The sequence below is a fragment of the Leptonychotes weddellii genome, chromosome 4, assembly GCF_054177405.1.
Source record: "Leptonychotes weddellii isolate Sample4059 chromosome 4, ASM5417740v2, whole genome shotgun sequence".
Lineage (NCBI taxonomy): Eukaryota > Metazoa > Chordata > Mammalia > Carnivora > Phocidae > Leptonychotes > Leptonychotes weddellii.
In genome coordinates this window covers 25,260,810-25,284,169 of record NC_138372.1, presented here as the reverse complement: position 1 = coordinate 25,284,169, position 23,360 = coordinate 25,260,810, and the positions used below count along the sequence as shown (strand labels likewise).

The 23,360-nt window shown below is 41.5% G+C and overlaps 2 protein-coding genes across 4 annotated transcripts in view; both read right to left on the bottom strand.

Moving 5' to 3' along the window:
- LOC102727878 (argonaute RISC catalytic component 3) overlaps positions 1-12,230 on the bottom strand; it is a 133,014-nt gene extending 120,784 nt beyond the window's left edge. For 2 of the 3 annotated variants that reach the window (XM_081818088.1, XM_006748486.3), the window contains exon 1: positions 12,091-12,230. In XM_081818088.1, coding sequence (XP_081674214.1) covers positions 12,091-12,109 — 19 coding nt within the window. In that variant the 5' untranslated portion in view covers positions 12,110-12,230. Of the gene's footprint in view, positions 1-11,307; positions 11,410-12,090 lie in introns of all 3 variants that reach the window. The other variant, XM_081818089.1, reaches the window with a different exon arrangement.
- AGO1 (argonaute RISC component 1) overlaps positions 1-23,360 on the bottom strand; it is a 63,141-nt gene that overhangs the window by 8,499 nt on the left and 31,282 nt on the right. Inside the window, exons 19-21 of the mRNA XM_081818091.1 lie at positions 12,746-23,354; positions 12,091-12,301; positions 11,308-11,409 (exon numbers count right to left, since the gene is read on the bottom strand). Of these exons, the coding sequence (XP_081674217.1) occupies positions 23,246-23,354 (109 nt within the window). The 3' untranslated portion in view covers positions 11,308-11,409; positions 12,091-12,301; positions 12,746-23,245. The remainder of the gene's footprint in view (positions 1-11,307; positions 11,410-12,090; positions 12,302-12,745; positions 23,355-23,360) is intronic.

Sequence of the window (23,360 nt, the reverse complement as noted above, 5' to 3'; positions counted from 1 at the left end):
AAAAAAAAAACAAAAACAGGGCGCCTGGGTGGCTCAGTTGGTTAAGCAACTGCCTTCAGCTCAGGTTATGATCCTGGAGTCCCGGGATCGAGTCCCGCATCGGGCTCCCTGCTCAGCGAGGAGCCTGCTTCTCCCTCCGACCCTCCCCCCTCTCATGTACTCTCTCTCATTCTCGCTCTCTCAAATAAATAAATAAATAAATAAAAATTAAAAAAATAAAAAAAAACAAAAAACAAAAACAAAACATAGGGACACCTGGCTGGCTCAGTTGGAGGAGCACATAGCTCTTGATCTCAGGGTCATAAGTTTGAGCCCCATGTTGGGTGTAGAGATCGTTTAAATAAATAAAACTTAGAAGAAAATAAAAAAACATAAAAGGTCATTTATCTACTTTAAATATTTATTGAACAATTACTGTGTTCAAGTTTTTATAGATACATAGATTAATTAATAAGTCACAGTTATTTGCTTTAAGTAGTTCCTAATATATTTGGAGGGATATTCCATCTTAATACTTAAGGAAAGTTAACATTAACAATAGCTACCTTTACTGTTAAATATTTTTTTAAAGATTTATTTATTTATTTCAGAAGAGAGAGAGCACATGTGCATGAGCGGGAGGCAGAGAAGAGGGAGAGGGAAAGAATCTCAAGCAGACTCCCTGCTGAGCAAGAGCCCCAGGTGGGGCTCAATCCCATGACCCTGAGATCACAACCTGAGCCGAAATCAAGAGTCTGGCACTTAACTGACTGAGCCACCCAGGCACCCCTACCTTTATTATTAAATACTTGAAATATATTATGCGATTTCTTGCAACATAACTTTTGAGGCAGGTACTATATTACAATGAGGAAACTGAGGCATAGGGAGATTAAAAACCATTATCACAGTTAGAAAGTGGCAAAGCCAGGATTTGCAAATAGTCGATCTGATTCAGAGCCTACCATTACACTACACCATTATACCACTACACTACTACAAATTAACATCTGCTGATAGTCTATCATTCATTAAGTCATTCATTCATTGACTCATTAATTTGTTCAACAAATCATTGCCTCCAACTGTCAAGCACTGTTCAGGTTCAGGTGAACAATAATTTTAATAATATTAACAGAGAGCTGGTCTTCATGAAGCTTTATGGAAGGGTTGGATAGGCAGATTAGATTGCACTTCTTTTTTGCTAGTCAGGTAGGAGTAAGTGCTATAAAGAAAAATAAAATACGTTAAGGTATCCGGATAGGGATACCTTAACACCTAGGGATACCGCCTAGGTGGCTCAGTCACTTAAGCATCTGACTCTTGATTTCGGCTCAGGTAATCTCAGGGTTTGAGACAGAGCCCTGCATCAAGCTCTGCGCTGGACATGGAACCTACTTAAGATCCTCTCTTTCCCTCTGCCCCTCACAGCCTCCCCCCCAAATAAATAAAATATGTTAAGGGGATAGAAAGTGGGGGTTGGAACAGAATAGGTAGTTAATTATTTGATGGGTTTGTCAAAGAAGGCCTCTTTAAAAGGGTGACAAGTTGGCAGAAAACAGAGGAAGTGAGAAAAAGAGTCATGTGGACATCTGGAAGAACATTCCAGCAGACTCTGCACTGAGTGTGTAGCCCGACACACTCAAGTATATACACCGAAGTATAAAGGAAAAAGCAGAAGCTTGCTTGGGGAACAGCAAAGAAATCACTATGCCTGAAGCACAGTGAGCAAGAAGAGAATAAGAGATGAGGTCAGAGAGTGAATGGGAGATCAGATCATACAGGATTTGAAAACCATGAGGAGGTCTTTGGATTGTATTCTGAGACATAAGAAGTCAACAAAGGGTCAAGAAGCATTATGATCTGACTTGAATTTATTTTTAAAACAATCACTCTGGCAGCTGCGTGAAGAAACTATACGTAAAGGTACAAGCAAAGAGACCAGTTAGTAGGCTAGTTGATTGTCCAAGCAAAGGATAATGACGGCTGGGGGTGAGGTGGTACCAGCTGGGGAATAATGTTGATGTGGAAAATATTTACAAGGTAGACCTGATGGGAACGGCTAATGGATTAGGCGTGTGGTTTGAGAGAAAAGAGCTCTCAAGGATTGTTTTGGTTTTGTGTTGTTTTTTGGTCTAAGCAACTAAAAGAATGGAACTGTCCTTTACTGAGTTAAGAAAGACTCAGTGATTGGAGCAAGTTTGGAGAGGAAATCAAGAGAATTTTTAGGACATGCTAAGTTTGATGTGTTTATACAATGAGGTGTCTAGTAAGCAGTTAGCTGGTGTAAAGTTCAAGGGAGAGGTCCAGGCTAGAGAAATAAATGTGTGTCCTCGGCATAGTAATGGTATTTGAAACCACTGGACTAGAGATTACCCGAACTGTGGTAAGATACAGAAGAACACTAAGCCCTGGAATACTCCCAATGTTTAGAGATTGGGGAAATGAAGAGGGCATAGCAAAGAAGGCAGAAAAGTGATATCCAGTAAGGTTGAGGAGAACCTGGAGAGAGCGGTACCCAGGAAGAAACGGAAAAAAGTGTTTCAGGGCACCTGGGTGGCACAGTCAGTTAAGTATGCAAATCTTGGTTTCAGCTCAGGTTGTGATCTCAGGGTCATGAGACTGAGTCCTGTGTCGGGCTACACACTCAGTGCAGAGTCTACTTGAGATTTTCTCTCCCTCTCCCTCTGCCCCTCCTGCTTGTGCTTTCTCTCTCTCTCTCTAAAAATTAAATAAATAAATCTAAAAAAAAAAAGTGTTTCAAGAAGTAAGCAATTTAATCAAATGAAGTCAAATAAAATGAAGATCTGGGAATTGACTACTGGGTTTAGCAAACTCTGTGTTGACCTTGATAAGAGCAATTTCAGCAAAGTGATGGGAACCAAAAATTCACCGGAGTTAAGTTCAAAAAGAATGCCCTGAACATGATCAAGACTTTAGGTCCTAGCAATTAACAGTAAATTGAAAGGAACATGTTAAATTACACAATGAAGATGGAACCAGCAAAATCCAGACTGTGGTAAGTCTAAAAGGACAAACAATCCATAAACTACATGGGGGGATGGGGAGGGAAGGATAGAAAACTTACAGATTAAAAGACACTTAAAAGACATATCAATCACGAATGGATAAAAAAGAGGTGGTATGTGTACACACACACACACGCCATTGCAATTGAATATTACTAAGACATAAAAAAGAATGAAATCTTGCCATTTGCAACAACATGGATGGATCTAGAGAGTATAATGCTAAGTGAAACAGGTTAGTCAGAGAAAGACAAATGCCGTATTTCACACATACATGGAATTTAAGAAACAAAACAAAAGAAAAAAAGAGAAAAAAAAACCAGACTCCTAAATATAGGAAACAAACTGGTGGTTACTAGAGGGGAGGAAGGTGGGGGATGGGTGAAATAGATGAAGGGGATTAGGAGTATACTTACCATGATGAGCACTGAGTAATGTATAGAATTGTTCAACCACTATATTGTACACATGAAACTAATATTACACTGTACATTAATTATACTGAATTTAAAAAAGACAATCAATCACAATCTGTGAAACTTACTTGGATCCGAACTCAAAAATGAAAAAATAAATAAAAGGCAGACTAAAAAAAAGTATAGCTGAGACAAGTAGGAATTTGAACACTGACTAGATATTTGATACAGACTATTATTTTGCTGTGATAATGGTACTATGGTTTATTTTAAAAGCCTGTATCTTCCGTAAATACTTAGTAGATATTTATGAATGAAATAGTATTATGGGTAGAATATGCTTCAAAAAAATACAAGGGATGGGAAATTAGAAGGGACACAATTGGATGTGGGTTGATGATTGCTGGGTTTGGGTGATGGATACATGGTAGTTTATTACATAATTCTACCTATTTTTATACATCCTCAATTCTCTATAAAATAAGTCTCCAAAAATAGAAGAAAAGAAGTGCCATTTCCTTTGCATACTTAAACTCTTTTTACCATCCCATTGTACAAACAAGGAAATTAAGGTTAAGGAAGATTAAAGGTACAGCCCAAAGTCACAGTTAACTTTTTTAATAGACTATTAAAAAAATATATTTGTTTATATTTGAGAGAGAGAGAGAGCATGCACATGTGTGTACACGAGCAGGGAGAGGAGCAGAGCCTCACGTGGGGCTCGATCTCACGACCTGAGCCAAAATCAAGAATCCAATGCCCAACCAACTGTGCCACCCAGGCACCCCTAGACTTTATTTTTTACAGCAATTTTAGGTTCACATCAAAATCAAGCAGATGGTAGATTGCCCATATGCCTCCTGCCCACACATACCCATAAGCCTCCCAATCAACATCCCCACATCAGAGTGGTAAGTTTGTTACAATCACTGAATCTACAATGACACATCATTATCAAGTCAGTTAATTTGAGAGCCAGGATTTGTCTCTAAAACCCATGCTTTGTATACTATATCACACTGCCAATTTTTCCCCCATTATTTTGCCGGGTGCTATTTATACAAACTGGCAAAAAACCAAAATTGTTTCATGAATAAGCAATGTAACAAACTCTACAGTTATTATAAAATCATCATCATCATTAAGTATCCAAAAAATATTTTAATGTAAATTAATGAAGCAATATATTTGCTTACAACAAATTATACTTCCAGTGAAACACATTTCAGTTTTTTTTTTTTTTTAAAGGTTTTATTTATTTATTTGAGAAAGAGAATGAGATAGAGAGAGCATGAGAAGGGGGAGGGTCAGAGGGAGAAGCAGACCCCCCGCTGAGGAGGGAGCCCGATGCGGGACTCGATCCCGGGACTCCAGGATCACGACCTGAGCCGAAGGCAGTCACTTAACCGACTGAGCCACCCAGGCGCCCCACATTTCAGTTTTTTTAACAAATACATATATTGCCCACTAGATTTGGAGATAGAATTACAGAAATACAAAGCACTATCTGGGACTTCTCTCCACTTCAGATGTTTTAGTAGTTATAGGAAGTACTGGCTAATATCAACTCACCACATTAAACCTCAAACATAAAACAATACATGTTCAAAGGATATTTGTGTATATGTTGTTCACTGACCTAACAGTCTACATGTACTAGTTTTTTTCTTAATAAATAATAAATAAATAAATCAGGAACTTTAGTTAAGGATAAACATGTACTAGTTTTGAGTCCAAAGCTAAATGACAGCCTACAGCAAATGTGAATGATGAAAAACAGTGAATAAATCAACCACAGCTTATATACTATAGCCTATTATGAAAATAATGGATTTTCACTGGTAACTTCTGCTTCAGTGTTCATGGAATAATACATCTTGTTTCAACAATTCTACTTCTAGGAATTTATCCTAAAGCAATCACTGGACCACAATACAAACATATATATTAGGATACTTACCAAAGTCTTATTTATAATGAAAAACAAAAAAGAAAGAAACCTAACCCACCATCAATGAGATTGATTAAATATGTACTGAGTATAGACTATCACATTGCTGTAAAAATGTAAGTATTATTATGGAAAAAATGTCCAGGACACATTACGGAGTAGAAAAAACAGGTTAAAAACAATATAATGGATGGATGTCTCGGAAGCTATACAAGAAAAATACTAGCAATGGTTTCCCCCCCCCCCAAATTTTATTATGTTATGTTAATCACCATATATTACATCATTAGTTTTTGATGCAGTGTTCCATGATTCATTGTTTGCATATAACACCCAGTGCTCCCAGTGCAATGGTTTTATCCAGAGGATGGGATATTATTTTCACTTTTTTTTTTTTTTTGAAGATTTATCCATTTATTTGAGAGAGAGTGAGAGAGCACAAGGGGAAGGGCAGAGAGGGAGAGAAAGTCACAAGCAGGCTCCACTGAGTGAGGAGCCCATCGCAGGGTTCAATCTCATAACCTTGAGATCATGACCTGAGCCGAAACCAAGAGTCAGAGGCTCAACCCACTGTACCTCCCAGGTGCCCCTTCAATTTCTATTTTAGACTTTCCTATATTGTTTGCTTCTTTAAAATAATAAATAAGTATTTTTAGACCCAGGAAAAATTTTGATTTGTTTTGGAAAAATGTATTGTGTTGGCTTCAAATTTTGACATAATAAAATGCCTGTTTACTACATAAACCCACAAGGCTAAGCAGTAAACATTAGCATGAGATTTTAGTAACCCCCCACCTACTAATTCTACCAATTCATTCAATGAACCTCTACAAACAGTGCACTTATTACCATATTACATTTATTATTTCACTAGAGCTAAATAATCACTTGCAGAAATTCAGCCTGCTGAGGGTAAAATTTCTCAGATGGCAGTACTGAAGAACTGTTAAAAAGGCATTTTGCCCCTTGAAAACAAGAGAGCACATTACCCAAGTATGTCTTGCAGAATGGAAATGCCTTGAGATTTATTTCATAATTAAAGGTTGGGTAGCTTCTGAAAAACTGTGATCAGCCAAGCAAAAATTTTAGAAAATTTTTGAGTAATTTTAGAGGAATGCCACTTTTATGTTAAATATACGGATAGAAATCAAGTCTTAATTTAGAAACCAGAAATTTCTTTTAAGAAAAGAAAAAAAAAAGAAGACTTCATTGCTAAGGTATAAGCCCATTTTGCAATCTATTCTTTAACCTTTTTTAAAAATTCAGATACACTAATGAACTTCTTTTATTAGATGATTTAGAAATCAGTTAAAATATCAAGTATTGGTAATGACTCAAAAATAGTATTATATAAGCCTACAATTGAGAACATTTTCTTGAAAAATTTCTTCCACAAATGAAAAACATAAAAATATCCCATGTTTATATTCTAGATACCTTCTGACTTCTCAAGAACCTGACAACTTAGAAACAATGTAGGAAAAAACTGGCTGATTCAAAACAAAGAATTCTTCCAAATTATTTCACTATTATTTCAGAATAATGTAAATAATTTTGTATTGTAATCAAATGACAATAAGCTCAAATTAAGAGAAAACATCAGTTGTGTGACATGGTTTTGCTAAATCTCAACAGACTTTTTTTTTAAAGCAATGGATAGCCAAAGAAAGTTATTAATATTAACACAGATAATGGCAGAAAACTACAGAAACTCCAAATACAGAAAGGCCGTTCATGTATCCTAACAGCATAACCATTATGGTTGAAAAACCACACAATATTCTTTCTCACATCTGTTTTGTTAATGAGCCAAGGATGGGGGTCTATTGGGTATCCTAGACAACTGAATTAGAAGTAGGAATGTCTGGTGAATGCTGTTTATCCCAACAAACTGACACTACATAGGTTTAGAAAGAATACTATTCTTAAATTATATTTTTAGTTTTACCTTCTCCCAAAATGAACTATCACTTGCCTTATTCTCCCATCTATCAAAAAAAACACAAAAAACTTATAAATTACTTTAGATCTTAGGTGTTTTTTTTTTTTTAAATATTTTTATTTATTTTTTTCCAACAGAGAGAGAGACAGCGAGAGAGGGAACACAAGCAGGGGGAGTGGGAGAGGGAGAAGCAGGCTTCCCGCGGAGCAGGGAGCCCAATGTGGGACTCGATCCCAGGACCCTGGGATCATGACCTGAGCTGAAGGCAGACGCTTAACGACTGAGCCACCCAGGTGCCCTTTAGATCTTAGTTTTAAGTATTATTAGAGAAAATGTTCCGTTAGATTAACAAAATATTTAATTACTTCATCTTTCAGATAGATCCTCAAATATTTTAAGACTAGAAGAACCTATGTGAAAAAAGATGGCTATAATATGAAGAAACACAGTCTTCAACTAGAATACAATAGTTTTATGACAGTTTTGCAAGAATTCTATTCTGAACTACGGTTTTTCCATATACAACAGAGACCTTTTCCAGGAAATGTCCCCTTTACAGGGCCCCAGGCCTCTCTGCATGCTATCAGGCCAGGCTTATAGAACCAAACGAACACAATGTCCCCACTGGAAAACATTATTGAATATAAACTAAATTTAAACTCACAACTTGGTACATAAAATTTTCCAAAAGAGCAAAAGGGAGTAGCATCTTGAAATGATTTCATTCATTCTAGCAGCTTTCCTAAATTACTTAATTCCTTAATTTTTTTTTCCTCTTTTGAATAGAGATTTACTAGTTTGAAATCTGGCTTAGAAATTTAAAGAGTGGGGCGCCTGGGTGGCTCAGTCAGTTAAGCGGCTGCCTTTGGCTCAGGTCTTGATCCCAGGGTCCTGGGATCGAGCCCCGCATCGGGCTCCACGCTTGGCAGAAGCCTGCTTCTCCCTCTCCCACTCCCCCTACTCTCTCGTGCGCGCTCTCTCTCTGTCAAATACATAAATAAAATCTTAAAAAAAAAAAAAAAAGAAATTTAAAGAGTGATCAGGGTGATGGAATCATGGATAATGTTTAAAAGTTTTCATCACATTAAGCAAATCACGTTTGAGGGTTACTTATATGTTCTTTTTCTCCTTTAAGTCTTTGTTTAAAAGAACAAAGTTGTTTCTTGCCTCCTTTTCAATTTTCCCTCAGGGGAAAAAAAATCCATCACTGTAAGAGAAATTCAATTCTAAAACAAAAATCAAAATAATCTTGCATATTTTTGTTAAGTCCCACTGCCAGTCAAGAGCAGCAAATAGTAGGAAAAAGTTATGGTGGCCACTCAAGAACAGCACAAACTTAAATTTAAGTGGCAACCAAGTAGAAAAACCTTTTGCATGTTCAAAATTCATGCCCTCCAGACAGAGCAGCATTTTGACAATTTTTCTTCAAGACAAAAATCTACAAATGAGAAAGCATATCCCACAGTGATTAAAAAAGATTATTTTAAATATTAAACTGAGAACCTAATGGCATTATATATTTTAGTATTTTGAATCCACAACTTTTATTCATCTCATTCAAACTTAGTTTCCATATATGCAACTTCTGTTCCTTTGGAACTTGTTCTCAAATGATTTTTCTAGATTATTTTATTATTATTTTTAAGTAGGCTCCACGTGTGGAGCCCAACGTGGGGCTTTAACTCATGACCCTAAGACCAAGACTGAGCTGGGAAAGACTTAAGACAATGGACTGAGCTACCCAGGCGACCCTAGATTTTTATTAGTAAAGAAATGCAGAGCCTTAAAACCACTTTGCAGATCCAAACATGAACTTAAAAGTATCACTAAGAAACATGGTCTATTCACTCTTGCAACACTGTATAAGACAACTACCAAACATATCAAATCACTTTGCATATCATTAATTTAAAGTAACAGTAAACGTTTTTCTTCCATTGGCAGGTGAGTACAATTCCTTCTGCCCTCAACAATAGTCTGACATCACCTAAACATACAGACTAGAGTAGTAAGGTTCTAAAACACTGCTACTCAGGAGAACCGATATCTCAATGAACATTTCTGCTGCTTCTATTGACACTTACTTAGAATTAAAACATATACTTTTAGTCCAAATGTAACTAAACTCTAAAAAACAGGGTTTCATCAGAAGTTCCTCTAGCCAAGGAGTCACAGGCACAGAAACAAAACTATTGTTATATTTAAAAACCAACTGTGCCAGCTACTCTGGTTAAATCAAAGTTCACAAAGTTCTAAATCAGAACAATGTACAGGACACCCTAAAAAATAACTTAAAATATTATATGCAAAAAAGGAGGACAAATACTAACTTTTAGTGAGGAATGATTCACCAAGAAACAATTATATAGCATTTGTATCCTAAGTCCAAGTCCTCCAATGTAATTTAAGTTTTCTATGTATCTTCTCAACAACTAGAATTTAAAACATCCTATCAGAAGGTAATACCTAAGAATCTACACACACACACAAAAAAAACCCTTAGAACAAAATTGGAGCAAAGATCCAACATTTACTCAACAAACTACCAGAGAACATTTATGTCTAAAAAAGTGTTTTTAAGTAATCTCTACACCCAAGGTGGGGCTCAAACTCACAAATGAGATCAAGTGTCACATGTTCTACCAACTGAGCCAACAAGGCACGCAGATGTCTAAAACATTTTAAACCAAAATATGTACCTGTCAAATTCTTTTTTTTTTTTTTTTTTTTTTAGTTTTATTTTTAAGTAATCTCCACATCCAATGTGCGGCTCGAACTCACAACCCTGAGATCAAGAGTCTCATGCTCCACCAACTAAGCCAGGCGGGCACCCCGGTACCTGTCAAATACTTGATTTAAAACTCAGTTGCATGTTTTGCCCAACTATGCTTTCAATTTCACAATGCAGCATAACAATTACATAAGTCTCAGGAAGAATGAAAATTTTGTTTTTGATGATGACAATTCTGAGCCATATAATACTTCATCTTCATTATTAGACTACAGTTAATCATGTATAAACTGCAATGAAGAGCAAACTTTGAGTTTCAAGATGGTCAAGCATATGGCTGATATTATCTAATTCTACCTCCTCAGATGTGAAGATAGTTAAACGGGTATATATTTCAGTAATGGCATATGCAAAAAGAAGATGTAAAACTTATCTATAGCTCAAGAATTCACAGGAGCATTTACTGAATCATACTTGGCTAGCTGGACCAGTTGGCTAGGTGATTGGACTTCAGAAGTATTTTCTAAGACGTTGTCCATACACTGGGGCATAATTTCATATGAAAAACCCAAAAGAGAAAAAAACTAAAAAACAAAAACAAAAACTATCTTTAAAACTCAGGGTGATTAATAAAGTATTTAACTTTCATGCTTTGTTTTCCAGGCTTGACAAGAGGACAGTTATGTAAAAGTCACCCATAGCCCTAGATCATTATATTCACTAAACAATATGATACAAAATTAAAAAACAAAGCCAGGCACAGTTTCAGAAATATACAAATCAATGATAAACAAATGAAAGTATAAAACTCTTCACAATCTATAGACAAAGTATCCCTTTTTAAGAAAATATGATGACAAAAATGAAGCATGCAAAAGAGAAATGGGAGAAAAGGATTAGAGAAAATTTCATATAATAAAACTTGCAATAATCCCCTCTCCCCATCCCATCTCTACAAATTTGTGCTGTTTGCATCTATTGACAATTATACGTCTTAACCTAATTAACAGATCCTTTACTATCATTAGGTCACTGGTTTCTTTTATTATTTAAGTTTCTCTCATATTCAAGTACCTCCCAAACTGGCAAAACGAGATGTGAAATTCAGGAACTTGTGATCCCATCAGTAACAAGACACCCCCCACCTCAATGTTTTGAAAATTAACTTATAAATGTGTTACTGTCTGGATAAAACATACCATGAAATTTAACATATTAAGTATGATCTTTTGGAAAGCAAACCATTATGTAACACCTACTTTATATCTCTCAATTAATTACTTCCGAATCATAAAGAGTGCTTTTTCTTTTTTAAGGTAAGTACTGCCCATGTTGCAATTTTTCTCAAGACTGCCGTTTTCCTAAGGAGAGAAAGCAGTTTTTTTTAAATTCCAAATTTCCAGGAATATGATAACCGCTTCTCTAGGGAATAGGGAATGAAAAAAAATATTGTCAGCAATTTTAAGATCCACCTCCTCACGTAAGCAGTAATCCGGGCCAATATGACATTTCCGAAATCCTCGGGAACTACATACCATGCTGCCACAAACATCAGAAGAGAACTCGGGGATGGAGGAAATGCCATCTTGCATTTGACGTTGTGCTTACACCTATTTAAAACTTAATTCCCACCGTTATCTCCATGTAGCTTCACAACTACCCTAAGAGGTGAGAGAGAGCCGACCGCCCAGTGCCTCCTTGGGACACACAACCCGGTTAAAGGAAGCGCACACCGTTACACCTTCAATCGGAATAACAAAAGCGACGACAAACCCTTCTAGACTCGAGAAAAGAAAGAGTAATATCGCCTGGAGAACCCCAAACTTCAATCCTTTAAGCAGTGTCCCCTCCCCACAGTTTCGCCTACTCAGTGGCCCCGGGGAACTGCGGCGGGTCTGCGGGGAGGCGGAGGAGGGGCCGGGCGGGGGACGGGAGGAGAAGCCGCCCGGACGGCGCTCACCACGCGCACCTGGGTTGGGAGGGAGCGACGATGCTCTGGGGATAACCCCCGCCCACTGGGCCAGCCGCTCGGACTTGCTCACCTGCGGAGCCGATTTCCATTCATGGAGCTGGGGGGAGTGCTTCGAACGAGAAGGGCGCCCACCACTGGGGGCAAGGAGGCAGCGCAGGGGGCGACGCGGTGCGACAGGCACCCTCACTCGGCCCTAAGACGAGCTGGCGATGGCTTCTCCTCAGCAACCGCACTCCGAAAGCTCTTGTCGGGAAGAGCCGCCGTGGGGAGGCAGCACGCGACTATGCGAGAGGAAGGAGAAGCGTGAGACGAGAAAAGGAGTGCCCCGTGCGGAACTTGCGTCGCCCGCGGCCGCTTACGCTCCCACCTCCCCTCCACGACTGCGGCGCCGCCGCCGACCTCCCCCGGGGCCGCCCCCGGAAACCCGCTGGCGTCAGTTCCGCTGCCCGGGCTCGCCCGACGTCCAAGCCTCGCCTCTCCGCCCCAAGCCGTGCGGGCGCGACGTCGGTGCGAGCGCGGCCGGCGCGGAGGACGCGGGGGAGGTGTCGGGGAGCGGGGGCCGAGCCTGGGCGGAGCTTGGGGCACGCGCGGCGGGCGGGCCCTCCCACGGTCTTCTGCAGGGCCGTGCCTGCCGGAGACAACTCGGAGGAGCTGGACTCATAGCACCACCCCAGCGTGGGGCGGTGCCTGCCGGAGGCGACGTCGCAGAGGGTGGTGTAGCTTACCTGGGGAGGAGCCTACCTGGAGCGTGGCCGGTCTGTGGTGCAGGGCCCCGACCCGCAGCGGAGTGACCGGGGCCGAACACGTCTAGGGCAGAGCCGCCCTCCTTACGGAGCCCTCCCGCCCCGCCCAGCTTGGGCGGCACCTCGCGCCTCCTCCTCAGTAAGCGGTCAAGTGACCACCACAATTGATCATTCCGAGTCTGTTGCTTTGACGACCATGGAGGGAGGGAGGCGGGGATATGTACAATTTAGCTTGGGAAAAGAGTATTGAGAAACAAGACATTACACAATCATCACATCGGATAATTTCCTTGTTTAAAACGCTTTAATAGCGTCTTGTCACACTGAAGTCAAACTCTTCCAGGACCAAAACGCACCGAGTAAACGGACACTTCCTTTCTCCTCAAGTAAGACTTTCCCTCACCACTATGCTACAGCTATACTGGTCTGCTTCTGATTCCCACTATGGGCAAAACGCATCCCTTTCCGACTCGGCGCCCCTCTGCTTTTGGTTCTCTTGGCCAGGAACAGAGCCTCTCCTTTCCCTCCACCCTCACGTTGTCTTCTTCCCTCCCCTGCCCGCCGCTTCTTTTTCTCTCTCAACCTTATTTCAAGAGAGGTCTTTTCCCGGACCACTGATCTACCGTGGAGGCCCATTTTTCTATTACAGCATTTCCCTAATAATCCTCCCAATCTGTAATTTGTTTTACTTACTAGTTTGTGTGCCCCCTCCTGGACTAGCTTGTAAGCTTTATAAGCTTACCGTGGCCAGCACACTCACTAGGAAATAGTAGGTCCTTAATATGTTGCCTTGACTGAAGATTCATGATTTTTACCTATGTCCCTAAACATCAATAATGTCATTTAGACTTTTAAAAAATCAAAGTATTTTGTTTTTTAAAGTTTGGGATATAGAACAAAAGTATCTCGTCTTCAGTTCCTCCCAATCACTGTGGGACTTTGGATCAGTCGCTTGAGCCTCTTAACTGAGAAATGGAGAGACTAACTTACCTTACACAATTGTTGTGAGGTTAGGGAATGCACATAAACCAGAACAAACCCTCCCTAACTGTTAGTGAATAAAGTTTACTATCATTAACATTTTAAAGCACTTATTAGATGCACCTACCTTAAAGTGAACATTTCATAAATGGATGGGATTCAAACCCTCATCTGACTTCAGTTCGGCCTCACTACTTCCCACCCTTAACCCTTTTACAGAATTTCAATTTCAAAGTATCAAATTAAATGTCACCAGATGAAACACTGTATCCTAAAAATTATTTTCAATACCTGACTATACAGAATGCAAGTCAGTAGCATCATCCCCACAGGGTAAATACCAACTCTTGTGCAAGGGTCTATCACACCCTCAACCCCCCATTCTGGAACTGATTCCCTAAGTGATTACAGGCTTATCCTCTCCCAGAATAGACATGGTGATGGGTGATGAACCCTTGAGGTAGGCCACTGTCTTCTTTGTTGACCTTGATTAAGCAGGATTTGGACCTCCTAACTCAGTTTGACTTAGTATCCCATCTATTTCTGCTATTCAGGGACCCCACCACCTCTTTAGAGTGAGCCTATGTGAAAAGTACATTAAGTGTAATATCAAGAAGTAGGAAGGCAAAAGGTCTAATGATTCTGCCAAAAGCAAATTGTATGAGGCTCTCCCCCGACCACATGCACACCCTATTTTTGGATAACCTCATTCCCAAACAAGTTGGCTCTTAAGGCCATTGAGCAGGATCTTTGTGTATCTTAACTGCCATAGCCCCACTGCCTAGAACAGTGCCAGTGCCTGGCACACAGCAACATTCCAGGATTTATGGGATGGATGGATGAATGAGTGGGCTTCAAGAATGGGGCTCAGGAAGCAGGCTAAAACTCTGCCCTCATCCCTTCTGGCACTGGTTGCTTTCAGAAGGGAGAACTATAAAATAGTACAGACATCTGAGGGACAAGGAAACCAGTGCCCTCGGAAAGCTGCATTCCTAGGCTTCCTGTGTTAGATAAACATCACCACTGGATGATGAGAGCAACTGGATAGAATCCTCTCTTACATGGGGGTTGAAGTTACTCAATTTGACTCAAATTTAAATTTCTTCTCCCAGACCATCAGTTTTTACATAGCAGCAAGTTATTTTATACTGTAGGAGAACACATTATAAAACATACTGGCCTTAGGGACAAAGCTGAGACTGAAGGCTCTCTGCTAATGTATGTGATTCCAAAAAGTCACTCTGAACCTTACATTCCTCATCTCTAAAAGCCAGAGTACCCAAGTAGAGAAGACACTGCTGGATACCTACCCAGGAGCCCTAATCCCCTTCTTTCTTGCCTAGCAGACCAGACTTGTCTTTCTAATCCACAGACTGATGAAGCACGGTAACTGCTCAGAGGGTAACTCCTAATTAATCTAAGCCACTCATGATGAATGATCTCATTTGCTCTGCCAATGACAGGAGTGAGAAGATGACCCATTTTTAGTGAATAAGATAGGCCAGATCTGCTGGGGCTTCCAAGGATTTTCTTACTTTAAAATGAAATGTAAGGAAAAATTAGTCCCTTTTCTGTTACACATTATTCTGTCAGCATTTCCTTCCTGGAATTGCAGTAGCCACCTTGGGACCCTGAGGCAAACCAGCATGAGGATAAACCAACAAAGAATAGCAGAGGAAAGTCACTGCAAGAACCTGCTTTGTTGGTATTATCACTGAGCCACTGAATTAACCAACCTTGGAGCCATACTAAATCAAGACTTCTTTGTCATGTTACAGGTTTCTTATTTAAGCCAATTTAATTGGTGGTTTGTTATGTGCAATTGAAAGGAACAGATAAACTACTTCACATGAATGCTGTGAAGATGCAATTAAATAAGATAACAGAGACTGTACAAAACACCTACTCATATACTTCCAAGTATTCAAAGCTGCTGCTCCTTTTCAGATCACTTCCCTTAACAAGCCATTGGCCTTTTCCAAAAACATGGCTAGGAACTCCCACTGTCTCTTTTAAGAGAAAGTTCCTTGCCTTCAGAAGGTGAGGAAGAGGAATGGAGGGCTCCCTAGAAAGATCCCTCAAGACTTCTTTGTCCAAAAAAGACTGCCAAGTGGATAGTGCTGAAGCTCCTGCAGTCTAGAACAAAGGGACAGTGTATTACTGCAAGGTAAACCACGGTGGTCTAAAAACCTTGATAGGATATCCTGGGGAAGGAGGTTGTGGTGCTTAAGTGGAGAACTTTTAAATGTACCTCATCCCCAGAAAGTCCACTTTTCCAGTTTAAAGGATTGCTTCTGTCATACTCTGTAACTTCTAAGCTTGCCAGGTTTCCTCAGCCTGTAGCCAGGGGAATAAACGGGCTTGAAAGCTAGAAACAAATAGGAAGAGCTATTTGCTACAATTCAATGCTACTTTCCATTCAAGCAGTACAGATGGCAGTCTAGGGATGGCCCAGGCTCAGAACTTGAAATAGTCTTCTCTTTGCACTATAACCATTTCATTTAGCCACCAAACCCTAATTGCCATGAGATTCTGGGGTTTGCTAAGCCAAAAGATACCAACAAATACCCAGCCTCACTTTGCTCCAAGGCACTTCCTAGACAAGAATGTGCTACGGTATATGTTGCCAATTGACAGGGCAAAGGAAAGGCTGCTCAACCAGAACTAAAGAGGAATGGCCAGGGGTGTTAAGACAAGCCTTGGCTCAAAACCTTGAGCTCCAGGACCAGACAAATCAGAATAGTGGGAGCCCACTATCTTTTTCTCTTGAGTAGCAACCAACAGCCAAATTCTGAAACCTTCTGAACATCAATCATTTCTAAAACTGAAATTTATGGCAAGATGTGTCATAATGATCACCCTCCCACTTACTCTGCTAAATACTTTATTTCTGCTTCATTAAGGGTTATAGATTTATTTAAGTTTTATTTCAAGTGGGAAAAATCTCCTCTATGTTCCAATTTGCTCAAGTTTGATCAACCTAACTAACCCTTGCTGCTGAAAAGGAGCTGGGTACGGCTAGCTTGCTTCCAAGGGAATCTGACAGGTGGTAGACACAGGTTAGCTTTGCAATTTGAAAGTCACAACACTGGGCCTCCAGAGGAATGCTAGGCCCTTTTATGTACACACTAGCTGCCACTGAAAATTTCTTACTGGGCCCTGGGCCAGAATCCATCTCTGAGCCATCTTCCCCCAGTACACAGAAATAACAGTGCTCTAGCAATACCAGGGAGGAATGCCAGAACTTGCATGCTTGACAACTGTACCATCAGCTTAAGGTACAAAACCATAGAACCTCCAAGTTTTGGTGAGAGTAAGAAAAGATGATGGTAATTTGGTTAAGTTTCTACTTACCTGAAGAGTCAGGAATGCTGAGTCCATCCTGTGCACTCAGTATCACTTCTTGACTCCCCCTCTGTATTCATGAACCACAATTTCTAGATAATTTCAAGTCTATTCACAAATATTGATCCCCTGATATAAGCTACAGCCCTGAGATGACAAAAAATGAACAGAATGTAGTTTCTGCTCATAGGAGTTCACAGGCTCTGGGGAAAACAAGTCATGAAAATAAAGCCAGCTGCTAAGTGCTATCAAGTGCACTGGAACACCATCTAGGACACTGGTTAGGAACAAAATTAGTAGGTTTGTTTATTTTATTCTTTTACAAGTATCTCCTGAGGACAGGAGGAAGCTGGAGGTGGAGGTGGTGGTTGTGGTGAACAACTTGGAAATCCTAGTCTTAGCCTTATTTAAATTAGGTTTTTTCAATGCTCATTTTCAAGAAATAGTGGAGAATGACCATATAGTTACCAGATGCCAAAGAAGATGGGGTGGAGGATGGTAAACAGAAGAAAAAAATACCTCCTCAAGGCAGCAGTTCATCTTGTTAATTACGCCCTTCTTGGATCCTATTCCATTCTCCTGACTTTTCTCCCACTTCATTAAGTAAAAAATATACAAGGTATCTACTAGTGATTTAACAGTCTTCTTAGGTTCAGCTTCCTTTCCTTTAAATTGTCTGGAGTGGGACCCTATGTTTTCTTGCTCTACTCTTTTTCTCAGCCATCTTGTTCATTCCTATGGCTTTACCTACCATCTATAGGAGTATGAATCCCATTATCTACAATTGCAGTTTTGCAGTCTTCCCTGAGCACCAAAATATAAGTGTTTACTGGAAACCTTAAACTTGTTGCCTCATGGGAACCTCCACACTCAGTCTATACAAGGCTGTCTTCACAAAATTCACCACCTTTCTTCTATCGTCTCCCTTCTCCCCCAGCCTTGGTTAGAAGAATGTCCCAATATACTCATTGCTCAAGTAGGAGCCTGAGCATTATTAGCCTCTACTCCTCTCTCCCTTCCATCATCTATTGAGTACTATCTTCTGAGTGTCTCTCAAAAATCTTCCCTTTCCTATCTTCACTGCTATAGCTTTACAGCCTTGTTTCAGTCCCTCATCATTTGGCTAGGGAACCATTTGGCCACTCATATCCCCCACTAAACTTTAAGCTCCTTAAGGAGAGAGACACAGTTTTTCTCCTTTCTGAATTGTGCTTCCTTTCTCCCCCAACAATACTGCTGGACACAGTGCTTTGTATGGTTTGTTGAATGAAGAATAAATGGAGGCCTTGTGAAGTATGGTTACATATAATCTGTAGCTTCAACACTCTGGTGGTTTTTTATCCACTTTCCTATAGAGGTGATAGTTCTGCTGTTATAACAATCTAATACTCTAACCTAAAATATATCAGAGATATAATTAATCCCAACAGTTTTCTTTGCTAATGGGAGTGGGGGAAAAGAGAGAGAGAGACCGCACTTTAGAAATAGAAGCCACTGTTGTCTTTATAAAACACAGAATTGTGCTGCTGCTGTTGCTTGCTTTAGAAGGAACTGTACATTACAGCTGCTGGGATAATTTTACAATGGACTGGACAAGGTACAGCTCAAAGCAGGACACAAACACAAGTCTCAAAGGGAAACAAATGCAAACAAGTACACAGCTGTGGGGCTCCAGGGACACTTCCCCATCCATGCTGGACTTGAGAGGGATAAAAAGTTTAGAAACTAAAGTGAAACCCAGAGTAGTCACACATGCCCACCAGATGGCTGCTAAGTGCAACATCACACACCAATCAGGTTGGACTGTGTGCACAGGAAAGTCATTTCATTTTTCCTTATTGCTACTACACCAGGGGACTCAGTGCATTTGACACATTGTCTTTACTTGCACAATCCTTGGAGAGTTTCCTATTTTCCTTTTTAAAGAAGGACATCTGCCTTCCCCACCTTATTCTGTTTTGTTTTGAGCCCATTCCCTCCACTCCCATTCTTAGGCTCCCAAACAGCAGCCAGAGGTTCTAAGTCAGTAGGAATAGAGTAAGGGGAGAGCACCAACCTAGCCTCTCTCCCTACCTAGGGAGAAGGCAAGTCCTAATAAAAGGGGGGAAAAGAGAAAACCAGAGAATCCCTTCTCCCCAATCTGCTTAGAAGGCTAAATAGGAAAGAGTGCCCTGCATATCCCTGCCATGATCAGACTTTAAGAAGGAAGGCATCCCAGCTACCATCCTGGATTGGCCTAGGCCCAGTAAATATAAAAAATAACTTCCCCCAATGTAGTTTCCAAAACTGCATTTTGGCTAGTTTGAGATAACTTTCCACCCTGAAGGGGAAGGAACTTCCATTCTTTGTTAAACATGATGCCAGGTCTAAAACACTACCCACCAGCCTTGCAGATAGATACCCCATGGGCCAGCTAAGAATTCAAAATGTCCCCTTGGCCGCCCATCCTGAGTGCTAGCCTCATTTACTGAATTCTAGGACCCCCCCCCAAAAAAAACCAAACCAAAACAAAACAAAACAAAACCACCATCCAAGAACATTGTTGCTTAGCCAAAGAGGAGGCTGCAGTAGAGCTATCTAGTAGGTGGGAACCAGGAGCTTTTAAGGGAGGTTTCATGCTTTTAGGTATCTTCCTTGTCAACATTATTCTAAACCTAAGTTCCCATCAACAATAGCCCCAGGTTTATCCCGAGTTCAACAGTAGCACCTCAACCCCCAATGGGTCAGACTGGACTGGAAAAATGATCAATGAACAGTGCTCTTTCCCATCTTTTATCCAAATTCTCTCCATTCTCTTCCCATCACTCTCTTCTTCCCCCAAGTCCATCCCCTAACCCTCCAACCCTGGAAACCAAGTAGCTCAACCCTAGGACAGCCTCAGAAAAGGGAGGCAGGTAGAGAAATGGAACCAGATCTAGAAAAAGCAATGAGAAAAAACAACTCCAAGGAGTGGACAGGTGTGCAAGTTGTCAGAAGCCCTCCTGATTTCATGCCAGGTAGGCAGCCCTGCTGCTCTGTCCTTGTGTAACGTTGATGGCAGTCCAGCCCAGAGAGAACATCACCAGGCTTCGGGAACAGATTCTTGGTCTTCTGCAGCCAAGGAGCTAAGCCTGACCTTGCTAGCTAACAGTGGGATTATCAAAGCCATGCAGAGAATTCATCATCACATAGGCAGGCAGGCCAGCAAACAAGCTTAGTGAAAGAAAAAAGGAAAAGGAGCCAGGGAAAGAGAGAAGTAGAAAAGAGAGGCAAGGGAATAGAACGAAGGGAGCAAGAGACCTGTCCAAGAGGATGAGGCTGGGATCCCCCCAACACTTCCTCAGAGCACAAGTAAGAAGCACCACTTAAATCAAATCCAAGAAAGCCAAAGCTTGTTGCGAATACCACTTCTCAATCTACATGCACCATCTTTCAAATAAGAATAATCCTCAAGGTCAAGGGTATTTTTCAAGTCTCAAAGATTTAAAAAAAAAAAAAAAAAAAATCAGAGCAAGAAGTCATTTTCTTGCCATTGCCCAAACCGCTTCTCTTGCTTTTTATTTCTTGAATGGCATGTACAATGCCAAAGAGCTAAAAAATGCATTTCAGGCCCCAGCTCAAAACCCAAATGGAGAGAGTGAGGCAAAGAGAGAAAAAGGAGAGAACATAAACTTGTTGCTGAGAGTAGGTGGCTACCACCAGCTCCCTATGGATATTTGCAAATGCTGGTGAATGACTGGACCCTCCAGGAACAGTGCCCTGATCCCAGCCCCTAAATGCACCCAAGAAGAGAACATGCAGAGCCCGTTGTCCCAAGAGAGCTCCCCTCCCCAAAGGGTGACTGAACACGAAGTAGACAGTATATGAAGGCGATGGACAGGGCAGATGGAGTGTTGGCATCACTCTCTTTAGGCACTTGTGTAAGGAATGTAGGCTCTCCAGTGAGCTGCCTCCTCCCAGAGCCCTCCATTCCGTTCTTCAGCTGGGCTGTACCCATGGGGCATCCCATGCTATAGCCAGTAGGAAAGAAGTAGAGGAGGAGTTACTCAACAGTCCTGATGCCTTCTCCATAATCAATGTTTGTGCTATGTTTTGTGAAGTCGCTGAACAAAGTAGCCAACCAGAACAGAACCTGGGATAGACTGTTTTGCATAGCAAATCTGGGTCTGTACAAGGGCTGCTGGGGAGGGGAAATGGTAGCTCTAAGCACACAGGCCAGGATTCAGACCGGCCTCCAAGCCTGAGCTAGGTCTAAAGTGTCATGGCTTCATCACCAGATTGGGGCAAACCCAAGCCCAGGCTCCTCAAAAAGAGGAACATCCACACGGAAGCTGCAACTCCTCATCCCAAGCAGTGGGATAGGAAAAAAATGAACAGTTAAGGAAAGAGGGGGCCTTGCCTCAAGGCCAGCAGGCACCAAGCTAGAAACCCCCTACTTTTCCAGTTCTGCAAGACAGCCAAACCCCATCTTTATCTCGGGAGACAAAAAACAAAACAAAACAAAGGCCCATGCCACCCACTCACATGCCCTAGTGGGAAACTGGGAAAAATTCATTTGTGTAAACAGAAGCAATAGGGAGCAGCAAAATCCCCCAGCCTGTCCACAGGACACACTGGAATCTGGGATGAGCCAAAGTATCAGAGGACAGTCCAGAGAAAGGGAAGATGCACTTGCAGGAAAGAGTGCAGGGCAGTGCAGAGGAGGGAGCCTATAGCAAGAAAAAGATATTATCTGCACAGGGGAAGGATGGAGCCTGAGCTCCACCGTGAGGGGATAACCACCCTCTACCGAGCCAGGCCAAAGAACAAGTCCGGTACATAGTTCCTTCTGATGGCTCAATGTTTCTGGGATGTAAACTTAGTGGGCATGGGAGGGATTTCCAGATTTTGGCAATAGACTCAAGTTATGGTATAAAAATAACATTTAGTTTTTGCTCTTTTTTCTTATTTTAGACTTAAGATCATTTGTTATAAGACACCCCAGTTAAGAAATATTGAAACATAAGCGACTTGACCATCAGGGGAAAAAAGAAGCCAAGAATGAGAAATGCTATGAAAGTAACTCCAGACCCAGGCAGGTGGGGAGGCTTGGGGGGACAGGGAGAAAAGGAGGCGTTAAGTGGAAAGGCCAGGGGCCAGTCATCTCAGCAGCTCCAAGACATCATGTCTGAAAGTGCAAATGTCAATGGACTTTAACCATCTTGAGGTTGTGATCTTTTTTAAAAGCTCAATGAATATGGAAGTCAATTCCTTTGAATGCAAAATAGCTGGCGCTCTGGCTGGAGGCTTGTTGGGTTAGGGGTATTTCTTCCCCACCTACCTCCTCTCCCACCCCCACCCCATCCCCCCCAAAGAAAGGTACAAAAGGTTGCAGTTCTGCAGCATTACCGTTACAGGGAAGGCACTGGTTACCCACCAGTAGGCGGAAGGAAGACAGGGTCGTGTCACTTCAGAGCTAAGTGCCATAGTGCCTTAAGTCTTACTAGGGGCTGGATGTCTGTCAGGGAGGAGGTGTAAGGTGGGGTAGAAAAGGTGGAGAGAAAGGAATAAGGGAAAGGGAGGTGGCAGCTGGGGGAGGAGCAACCAAAATCATTAGCATTAAAAATCTTCCTACAAACTGGATTTTCAACCCATTAAAACATCTAGTATTCTAAAATATTGATCTGGGTCTGGTTTCGTTTTTCCTCTTAAACAAATCTAGACCTTTTCTGATTAAGGCTCCTAAAAAATCCTTCCTTCCTCCCACCCACCTTCTCAAGCCCCTCACTCTCCCATCTAAATTATCAAACCCAAACCTACCAGCTTTTGTCCGTGGGGCTGCAGAGCCAACCTTACCAAGCTGTCAGGCATGAGTCTTTAGCACTGCAAGTCACATGAGACACCTGTGTGTATGGTGGGCACCAGTGCTGCCCCTCTTGGTCCAGTGGGGTCAGGGCCAGATGTGACAAGATGGGGTGAGGGGTGGGGGTCATGAGGTGGACATCAGAGACTTCTGGCTGGTGGTCTGGCTTACTGGCCCTGTTCCCCACCCTTTTAAAGCCCCCTTTGTAGAAGGAAACAAGGCCTTCTGAACTCCTCCCTACCCTCCCTCCTCCTTGCTTCCTCTGGATTTGGGCGGCACAGCTCTTGGGGCTTGGAAAGCTTTCTTCTATCCAGTGAGGTAACAGCGTTCTGCCTTCAAGCGAAGTACATGGTGCGCAGAGTATCCTGGTGAACCTGCACGGCTTTGGCCAGGGCCTGGGGGTCCCGCCCATTGCTCTGCCCCGATATGTGGCTCCCCTCTCCACTGAAA